At 33.1% G+C, this 11,276-nt stretch overlaps 1 protein-coding gene across 1 annotated transcript; it reads left to right on the top strand.

Annotated features, from left to right (window-relative positions):
- Window positions 1-3,891: 3,891 nt before the first annotated feature.
- On the top strand, window positions 3,892-5,463 carry LOC140173774 (serine/threonine-protein phosphatase 7 long form homolog). Its single transcript, XM_072198356.1, has 4 exons — window positions 3,892-4,598; window positions 4,692-4,782; window positions 4,868-5,148; window positions 5,457-5,463. The coding sequence occupies exons 1-4, from the start codon at window positions 3,892-3,894 to the stop codon at window positions 5,461-5,463; spliced, it is 1,086 nt and encodes a 361-aa protein (XP_072054457.1).
- The last annotated feature ends 5,813 nt before the right edge of the window (window positions 5,464-11,276 follow it).

Here is an 11,276-nt window from a genome sequence, read left to right as displayed (position 1 = left end):
CTTCTCCTCCTTCCTTTTCATCCTTATCCTCCATCATCAGTTATCTCGTTATTGAATATAATGAATAATTCAAGTTCAGATTATCAATTGAACTAGAACGAAATTGATTATTGTTTTGAATCTAATCAAGTGGCTGAGGTGTGGTTCGATTCTACTTATTTTTTTCGTTAGTAGTTTATGATTCTGTAGGTGAATAATTTTTCATCGTTGATGGTTTGAATTGAATGTAATGTAAAAGTCTTGCATTAAAGAAAATATTTTTCTGTATTTGCAGCAAATTTGGGTGTAACACGCAGATATTTGATTGTATTGTTTAAGAATTTTTTGTGTATGTGTGTTGATAAGTTCTGCATGATTCAAAATGCTTCTTCTCCCTCCTCCTCTTCTTCTGCTATTTCTTCTTCTTCTTTTTCATCATCATCGTCTTCATCTTTTTTTTTTATTCATCTTTTTTTTCTTGTTTTATCTTCTCAAGTTTCTTCTTATTTTACTCTTTTAACAATAATAAAAATAAAAAAATCAAATAAAGAAGAAGAAGTAGAAACACACAATACTGCAAAATTACTTCGAAGAGGATGAACATACATTCATTCAACTAAAAAAAAGAAAGAAATAAGAAAAAAAAGAAGAAAAAAATGCAGTATTAGAGGAAATATTTTTTTGTATTTGCAACAAATTTGGGTGTAACACGAAGATATTTGAGTGTATTATTTAAGAATTTTCGATATATGTATGCTGATAAGTTCTGCATGATTCAAAACTCTTCCTCTTCCTCCTCCTCATCTTCTGCTGCTTCTCCTTCTTTTTTTCATCGTCATCACCACCTTCTTCTTGTTTTTTTCTTATTCATTTTTTTTATTTTATCTTCTCAAATTTCTTCTTGTTTTATTCTTTTAACTAGAATAAAAACAAAAAAAATCAAACAAAGAAAAAGAAAAAACACATAATGTTGCAAAAATATTTAGAAGAAGATGAACTTACATTCATTCAACTAAAAGAAAAAAAATAAGAAAAAAAGAAGAAGAAAAAAAAGTAGCATTAGAGGAAATATTTTTCTGTATTTGCAACAAATTTGGGTGTAACACGAAGATATTTGGGTGTATTGTATAAGAATTTTTGGTGTATGTGTGCTAATAAGTTCTGCATAATTCAAAACTCTTTCTCTTCCTCCTCCTCATCTTCTGCTACTTTTTCTTCTTCATCTTCTATTTCATATTTTCATAATTCTTCTTGGGAGAAAAAAATCAAACAAAGAAAAAAATACATAATGTTACAAAACTAATAGAAAGATGAGGAGGAAAAAAATGTAGCAATAACAGTAATAAAAAAACGACGATGAAGATGAAACACACAAAGAAAAAGGAGGAGAAACGCAAAGAAGAAGAGGGAAGAGGAGGAGGAGGAGGAGGAAAAACGCAGGATACAAAGAGGAACAACGTGATTTCACGCGCGCGTTAAGTAAGTGACTTGTATGCCAAAAAGACTTATATGTGTAGCAGTACTCTTATTGTTTCTATATATTTATTGTATTTGAGTAACATTTACAAACATTTTTTATAATTAAATTTAACTAAATTCATACAAATTCAACAAAAAAATGTGTATGTCCATTATGTGGTATTTTGTTTTCGTATTTCTTTAGCACTAAAATTTTGTTACGAAATACAAAAAATTTTATTATAGAACACATAATTTTTGACACACAACACATAAACTTATGAATATAACATAGAATTTTTTACACATAACACAAAAATTTATTAATATAATACAAAAGCTTATTTGTGTTGTACATCAAAATTTATTATTTAGTATTTTTATTTAATATATACAAAAACAAGAAGTGAAAAAAAAAGACGACGATAATAATAAAGGAGGATGAAAAAGAAAAAGAAGGAGGAAAAGAAATTAACGAATCGATGATAACATTGACTATGGCGGCAGCAACAATGATGATAATGGAGATGATGGTGGTGGCAATAGCGACAACGACACTAAAAAAATAAAGAAGAAAAAACAGCGACAACGACGGTGTGGCTACCACGAAAAGCGTTATTATATTTTAGGGTTATGCTACGTGTACACTAAAATCAGCTACCAAAGTCAACCACTAATATAAAATACATGCTGGGATATAAATACACTGTGAAAATAAATTAAACCACACATGTATTTATACACAAATACATTAGTGGCTGATTTTAGTGTACAAATAGCATTTCTCTAAAATTATAAATATATGGTAAGTTCTACCTAACCCCCTCTAAATCAACATGTAAATTACCCTCTATGACGTGACACATGTTAATTGGATGTTTAGTTTTAGTATAAGTTAATTTAGAGTTTTTTAATTTTAATATGGGGATTCTGATGGAGTCTAACAGCGTTATGAAGGTTTAGGGTGTATTACGAAAATGTGACGGCGTGGTAAAACAAATCGGACGGAGCGATTTGGTGGGCAGAAATCGGATGGACCGATTTCAGGGTGGAGATGGGTCGCAAATCGGTGCCACCGATTTGAGGACAATGGCCAGGTGTCACGCATGCACGCAGGTCCTGGTTGGCCCGTGACACTCCTTCTCCCAATGCAAGTGATGTAAACCCCTCCCCCCAACATATCATTTTCACTCTTCTTCGTGAATCTCTCTCTCAACCCCACACTTTCCTCTCTGAACCCCACCTCTTTCCCTTCTTTCTTTACCATTGTTGAACCACAAGAAAGGTTCGAAAAATTTTGAAGAAAATACCAAAAAAAAGAAAAATTAAAGAAGTAAATCAACCGGAACTTCATATTGTCAACTATCTTGGGCATCCGGATTAGGTAAGTTTTTTATTTTTTTTAATATTCTAATTTATTGATAATAATAGTCATAATAGTAGGTTTTAGTTAGTAGTAATGTATATTATAATGACACTAAATAAAAATTAATCTAATCATGTATGTGTTGTTTGTTAAGTAGTTAGAAATAGAAACTAAAAAATAAATCCTGTATGTTGTATGTCTTAAATGGTTGGAATTTTTTAACCGTTGAGTTGGAATGAATGAGGAAGTAAAAGGAAATCTGTATATCATAGATTAGAATAGATATTAATATGTTGTTGTTGTTATTATCTTATTAGTATTAATAACTGAGTTTAATAAGTTATTATGATTAATAGTAATAACAATATAATAAATTATTTTATTTATGATGACAAATAATTGAATTTTAATTCAGTAAAATTTAGACAATAAATTAGTAATAAGTAAATTTAGATTAAGAAATTAATTAATAGTAAGCTGTGTTAGGAATAATAATAATAATGATAATGATAATAATAATAATAATAATAATAATAATAATAGAATTGTTTGAAATAATAATAATAATAATAATAACAATAATAATAATAATAGTAATAATAATAATAATAATAATAATAATAATAATAATAATAATAATAATAAAGTTAGTTAGAATAAATTAAATCCAGATTAGCTGGGGTATTTTTTTTTAATAATCTGATTTATTGATAATATTAGTGATAATAGTAGATTTTATTAGTAATATATATATTATAATGTAAGGAATGAATGAATGAGGAAGGAGAATGAGATGTATACATAACAGATTAGAGAAGATATTGATATGTTGTTGTTGTTATTATTTTATTAGTGTTAGTAATTGAGTTTAATGAGTAATTATGAATAATAATAATAACAATATAATAAATTATTTTATTTATGATGACTAATAATTGAAAGATTGTTGTATCATTTACTGTGTATGCTTCAATGCAATTATGATTGGAGTTAGTTATAATGGACATGTTAGGATAATTGTGTTTTTGATAATGTAGTTATATTATGACGGTACTTATAACGGAGATTTGATATTGTAGGGTTCACGGATGTTAATGTGCGAGCATTATAAGCCGCCGGATCGATACAATGAAATTGTTGAGTCACAGTTACGCGAGACTGGCTTTTATTATGTTTCTCAGATTGGAGTGGTCCAATGTCAGTCAGCAATCGTTAATGCACTAGTTGAGAGATGGCGGCCTGAGACTCACACGTTTCATTTTTCGGTTGGTGAGTGTGCCGTGACGTTGGAGGATGTGGTGATGATTCTCGGTCTGCCGACAAATGGACTTCCAGTTACAGGACCGACAATGAGTAGTTTTAAGGCATTGGAAGCCGAGTGCTTGCACCAATTTGGAGTTGCACCGAGGAAGACAGACTGTAGAGGGAGCTTTATAAAATTAACGTGGTTTAGGGGTTTGAAAGATCGTATAGTGTTGAATGATGATGTTCACATTCAGATGTATGTAAAGTGTCACATAATGTTGTTATTTGGGTTAATTATGTTTGGAGATAAGTCTGGTGCAGCAGTGCATTGGAAATTTTTACCTTTGCTCCATAATTTTGGTGGAATCATACAGTTTAGCTGGGGTTCGGCATGCCTAGCACACTTGTATAGGTCATTGTGTAGGGCAACTCGTGTCGATTGCAAGAAGATTGACGGGCCACTGACGTTGTTGCTTACTTGGGCTTGGATCCGGCTACCATTTCTAGCGCCGATTCCCGGCAATCCCCGATTGTTTCCAATTGCAAACAGGTAATTGTGATTATTGTATGCATTAAAAGAAGTTCTAGATAATGTAATTTGTTTTTCACAAGATAAGTCAATTAATTAATTGTTGGATGGCAGGTGGCGTAACTGGGAGCGTGAAAACTATGGCTACCGATACACTTCGCTTGAAAATTACAGGAGGTTGTTAGATGATCTACAAGAAGGACAGGTATGTTGTAAAATATTAATACCGTATGTAGCTTGTTAAGTGAGTTAATTTTTGGGTACTCATCTGAATTGTTCCATGTGTCCAGTTTGTTTGGCAGCCTTATGGCATTGGAGACATTGACCCAGACTTGATTCCTTTAGCCATCCGTCATAATTTGGTTCTTTGGAGTGCCAGAGTGCCACTTATATCCTTTGAATGCATCGAGTGGCATGCAACTGATAGAGTCATGAGGCAATTTGGTATGAGACAGGGTGTTCCTACTCTAGAGCAGGATTTAGGTGCATCACACGGCGAAGTTCTAACTGGGCCCAAGAATGAAGATTGGGCCAATACCCACTCTTCTTGGGTGATGCAGTGGACCAACCGGTATAGTCACATTCTCTCTGATGACTTGGTGCCTTTACATTATCAATTGGAAAGTTACATGGATTGGTACCGAGGGGCATATGGTGACCACTTGTGTAAGACCCATAAATTTCAAAAAAAATATTATTATGAGTTAATTTCAATTTATTTATTTATTAAAGACTTTATTTATAGAAATTATTTTATCAGAGATAATTAAATCAAATATTGATAATTAAATTAGAAATTTTACTTAATTTATAATTATTGAATAGTTTTTATATTAAACTATAAATTTTAATAATTTCAAAAGAATAAGAATCTTATAGGATATAGTTTAAATAATTGAGATTTTAGAATTTAATACATTAATTCTATAAACAAAGAAAATAAATTATATTATCTCTAATTTTAAATTAAAATACTTGATTGAAAGTTAATTAGCAAATTTATAATTAAATAATATTTTAAAATAATTTTGAGAGATTAAATTAAATTTTAATTAATACTCTATATCCCTAATTTTATTAAAATTACCTAAACTACCCAAACCCTAACCCCTCACTGCCACTCACACTCACCGCCTCATCCACTGCTACCCTTCCCATATACACACGCATCCACACCCATGGAAAAAAAAAAGAAAAGAAATGAGAGGGGAAAGAGGGAAACGAAAACAGGAAAGAAAGAAAAGGGGAAAGGGAGAAGAGAGGGAGAACAGTGAGGAGGGGAGAGCATCGCCGGCAGAGGAAGGCGGAGGAGGAGTCGCCGCTGTCCAGTTTGCCACTGCGCTCTGCCCTGTCTTGTGTCGCCACCGCGCCGTGCGTCACCGCCGATCTGCCTCGAAGCCATCATCGCGAATCAAAACTGAGGCGAGAGAGGCAACCGCGCGAGGAGGAGGCGTCACCGTCCCGTGGAGTCGTGCCGCCGCTGCTGTCCGTGCCATCGCCGTCGCCCTCACCGCGTCGCGCCGCCACAAAACCGTCACCGTCATCGAGCCCGAGACGGAGAAGAGAGCGCGCTCGATGAGTGAGAAAGGATGGAAGCCAGGTTTTGTCACTGTACAACTCCATTGTTACCTCTGCTGTGCCCTATTGAAGCTTCTGACCGCGCCTCTGCGTCGCCGGAGCTCCACGCCACCGCTGCCGCCGCCAAAAACCATCTCTGAAGCCTGTTTGCTTGGTAAACACTAAACCTTGCTTCAGCTTCTTTGTCTATTAAGTCGATTTTCACCGTTAGAGTGGTTGCTGAGGTTGTTTGTGTTAGGATATACGGTCACCGCGAGTTTCTCTGCCGCCGTTTCACTTGCCGCCGCAGGAAGTCCATCGCCGTCTTGTTGTTACCGCCGCCAGAACCATCGCCAGACTTTCTATAGTTTGGTTCAGTTATTATTCCTTCATTAGGGTAAGAGTTTATATTTTGGAACCTTTCAAAATCTGTATTCTATTATGTTTGATTAGAAATTCTGAGGTTTTGGTAACGTAGGGTTGAATCCCGATTACTGCATGTCATGATTAGGCTATTGTTGTTGCTTCGAATGGTATGGAGCTGAAGTTGCATCTACCGCCGTTGCGAGCCAAGAGAAAATGAAAGAGAAAATGAGTTTGTGATGCGTTCTAGAGTTTTCGAGTTTCAACTTCCGAGGTAGGGGTTTTCTTAAAATTCATTTTATCTTATAGAGTTGTTATAAATAGATATTAATGTGAGAAATATATGTTTGTGATTATGATTGTCTTATAAATGTGGTTGTTTGTTGGACTGAATGACTGATTGCTTGATTGCTTGAGTAGTTTGTGATTGCTGAAAAGAAATTAGTTTGAAAGTTTATTTAGTTGATTATTATGAGAAGTGGCTTACTTGGTTTTGAAGCTGTTTTTGAGAATGTAAACGAATCGATTTTGGAAGATGATTAAGATTTGGAAATGGTTGAGAAAAGGTTTGAGAAATGTTTGGATGGAACCCGAAAAGGGTGGCAGAATCCGAGTTTTAGAGGAGATGCTGCCGAAATTTTATAAAATTGGAAGTTTTGTTTGAAGTGATTGTTTAAAAAGATTTAGTTCTTAAATGTTATATGTTTAAGATTGATTTATTTAGAAAAGAAAGAACTATGTTTTGGTTTGAGATTGTTGATTAACAAAAGAAAAGGGATGATGAGAATTGATTTGAAATATGATTTTTGAATGAATTTGGAAATGGGATATGGATTGACGAATGATGAATGAATTATTTATGTGGCTTATGAATTTGAAATATCTGAGATACGAGGTTCCCTGGATTAAGTGCCGTGGCTTGCCACCACGTGTACCAGGTTGAAAACTCGATACTCTGTTGACCCTACGACGTAAGTGTGACCGGGCACTATATAAATTCCCGGGAATGTTACCCCCATTGAGCAATATTGATTATTTGAGAAAAAGCTATGCATAGACTCTTGGGGATGCACGTCGGGGGACAGTCTAAGGACAATTCAGACTTGTCGGGTTGGCTGGATAACCGACAGATGAGCCTCATCAGCCATAGGACAGGCATGCATCATATGCATTTTTATGCTTTGCTTGGGTTTGAACTTGTTTTGGTTTGCCTAATTGCTAAACTGTTCTTAACTGCTACTTGAACTATTTGCTCTAACTGCTACCTACTTGTGCTTTCCTTGTCTGTCTTGCCTGTGTTTGTCTTGGCGTGCTACATTTGAGAATGAACTTTGGTGTTGAATTAATGACTGTGTTGTCTGGTTGTGTGGTTGGTTTCTGATTGAGATTTTCTTATAAGAAAGGAAAGGTTTCAGACTTCTGAAAGGTTAAACATTATTTCTTTGAAAATGTTTTGAATGATTTCCTATTGGTTTTAAAAGATTCATAAGGCAATGATAATCACTGAGTTTGAAACCAGTTTTCTTATTAAATATCTTTTTATGACAACTTTGAAACTGCATGGTGAGACCGTGTGGTTAGGTTCTCACCCCCCTACAGTTTTACCTTTTCAGGAACCGGATGAAGAAGCGTTAAGAAGAGTTATATTGCGTTTGGTTTATATGCTGTTGTATTAACTAGATTATTTTCTTCCCTCGTCTTTGTTATTACAAGTTTATAAGAGGGATAGGAATTGTATGTTTTATATGTATATTATATTGAATTATTAGGTAAGGAGTCTTGTATATGAATCTATGCCTGTTTGTATTTTTCTTAAGATAAAATATTTATTTCTGTTTTTTTTTAAAGAAATCAGCGATACAGAGTTGAGTCATAGGCTCCTATTTTAATATTTAGTATGTAAAGTAGTCGTAATACTCCTTGCTATCAGAGTGCGCAGCCGGAAGCGTGACTTCTGATAGTGAGGGTGTTACATTATGGTATCAGAGCGGTTCATCCTGATTAGAGCCTTGAGGATGGACTGACCATGCTTTATTGCATTCTCTGAGTGTCTGTCATGTTGTAGGTCTTGTCCAAGTAACAAGAATTAGAGTTTTATGCACATGACTGTCTATTGATTAATACTGTTAGCTTATCGTTGCATAACTGCTGATGTTAAGTCTGGCCAACTTAATGTTAAAAGTTATGTCTACGAAAAAGTTAATGGGTTATCATAGATAAAGTAAGATTGATAAGTGATACGATTCATGGGCTTTGACAGCGTTAGAAATTAATTTTGAAGTTAATTCCGTATCGACGTATAATCCTTTAATCGTGCCAAGTTATCTGACGTATCATTTATTTCTCTTTTCTTCATTTTAGAATCATTTGCTTGACTATATCTTGAAAAGTAATTTGAATTTTCTTACGCAGAATCTAGTTGATCGGTTCTTGGTTTTCTGTTTTGATTCTTACAATGTGGTCATCGATTTTGAATTCCTGTACATGAGCTAGGAAAACCTTTGAATTGACTCAAACCTGCACTGTTTATTTAATCCTCTCGAAAATTTTGTTTCAGTCCTTTCTAAAGAAGTTTTGATTTGATTTGATTTCTGTTTTAATGTATTCCTATAATTTTGCTTGAATCTTTTAAAATATCTCTCTTAAGAAGTACATGCACAGCCTTTAATTTTAAGCGGTTTTGAACTCTGAGAGTTATTGTCATAGTAAACTAATTATGCCTCTATTTTTTGTATTTTATTTGTATTTGCTTTGTTGTGATACTTTATGTCTTATAGCATTCTTTTTGAATTCTTACTTAGGATCTTTTAAAGGAATTCCACTTTTATTCTTCGTTATCCGATTATGCCCACAACTTTTTTTTTAAGAGTCTCAACAAGATTGCCCTTACTTTTGTACGTACTTTCTTATGTGGATTTTGAAAGCTTTTATGTGGTTTGAATACAACTTAAATTCTTCCAACCATATTACAGTTTTCTATGCAAATTCTTACTTGATTATATACTTGAGTATCTTCCAAGATTTTGCATTTTTCCTAGTTAAAATTAACAAGCTTTTCATACCTTATTTTGACTTAAACCTGTCTTAGCACAATACAACACTTATGTTTCTAAATTTCCTTTGAAAAACATTTGTCTCATATCTTCCTTTAAGAAGGTGAAATGATTTTCTTAGTTCTGTCTATTGTTAATGGATGTCCTAATTAAGTGTGTTCTATGTCATCCTCTTAACATCTTATAAATATTGTCTTGAATCATGTTATTTTCTCTTTTGTGAACTTTGCATGTCTTTTATTCGGCCTACATTTGTTTTGGCTGAATATATTCACTTTTCTTACGATTCCTATTGAAGTTCTTTGATTCAGATCTCCTAGAAAAGATGTAAATTGACCCTCGTTCTGGAATATTTCATAGTTTCTAACCTTGATTTCTTCTTCGTGATCTGTGTATCTCCTTGATGTAAACTGAACTTGTGTTGGTGAGGTGCATCATCCTTTATAGTCTATTTCTAGGATTCTTGTGTTAGATTGAAAAAGTTTTGAATTGACTCTTTCCTTATTTAATTTTGTTTCACAACTACCCTTCGAATTTTTGATGAGACCACTCTTAATTTAGCATATACTTTCCTACGTGGATTAAAGAATTTCTTTATATGATTTAAATCTATCTATCTGCAATACTCCATCTATTTTTTTTTATAAACATGTGAAAACAAATTTCTATTTTTGATTTTCTTCATTGACTACTAGAACTTGATTTACTCTCAATTTTATCACAATTTTTATACATATTCTTATGAGATTTTGCATCTAAGTATTTTTTTTAAGATTTTTGAGAAAATATTTTTGCTCATAGCTTGATTAAGTTCTATTTTATAAATTTTGCTTATCTAATTTTAATTTGAGTTGTTTTGATGTAATACCTTTTATATTTCTTTCGAAAAAGTGAATTCATTCCTTTTTGAGTTTATCCATTCCTTGTGGACGCTACCATTGATTTTTAGTAATCTTTTCAACTCAGCTTAGATTCGGTTCAAAAGAGTGCACCGTTCTTCCTTTTGATTGTTTCTTTCGAAGTCCTTAGATTCAAATTTCTTCCTAGGATTACAACTTGAATTCCTATCAACCTCGCATTTATTTTTATGTAGATTCTTATTTTATTATGATAAATGTCTTTCAAGGTTTTCAAGAAAATATTTTATCCTTAGCCTAACTAAATTTTCATTTCACAAATCTTGCATAATTTAGTTCGACTTGAAATTGTTTTAATATGATGCAATATTTATGTTTTTACCAATTCTCTTGAATCTTGTATATAATCGCCCTGCTCTCTTTTAGGATTTCTATTGAAGTTCTTCGAAATCAAAATTCTTTCCTACTTGTATTTCAATTCTTTCTTCTGACATACTTCACGACTTTTAACCATCCTAGTTTGTTGGGGACTACAACCATTTCTTCATATTTTTGTGAACTTTACGCTTCTCTAATTTGGTTTCAGTTTGTTTTGATCCAATTTACCACTATCCTTTTCTTGTTTTCTTTGGAGTTCCTAGATTTAATATTTCCTATTAAGATGCGAAATGACTCTTTCCGAAATATTTTCTCATGTCTATACATTGTTGCTTAGTTGTAATCCAACACCTCCTTCCGAATTCATGTGAATCTTATCCTTGTTGCTGTTCTTTCTTTTCTATCGTCTATTATCCTTCTGAGTATACTCGAGATTAGTTTTGGTGTCTTGTGCGACCGTTAGACTTAGTAAACGACACATTAGTCCTTTA

Source organism: Arachis hypogaea, chromosome 6 (genome assembly GCF_003086295.3).
Source record: "Arachis hypogaea cultivar Tifrunner chromosome 6, arahy.Tifrunner.gnm2.J5K5, whole genome shotgun sequence".
Lineage (NCBI taxonomy): Eukaryota > Viridiplantae > Streptophyta > Magnoliopsida > Fabales > Fabaceae > Arachis > Arachis hypogaea.
The sequence above is the reverse complement of the archived record's forward strand: the minus strand, read 5'-3'. Positions and strand labels throughout refer to the sequence as shown.

Coding starts and splice junctions, on each gene's coding strand:
- LOC140173774 (XM_072198356.1), top strand. CDS start 3,892: ATGTTAATGTGCGAGCATTATAAGCCGCCGGATCGATACAATGAAATT. Junction 4,599..4,691: donor TTGTTTCCAATTGCAAACAG/GTAATTGTGATT, acceptor GTTGGATGGCAG/GTGGCGTAACTGGGAGCGTG. Junction 4,783..4,867: donor ATGATCTACAAGAAGGACAG/GTATGTTGTAAA, acceptor CCATGTGTCCAG/TTTGTTTGGCAGCCTTATGG.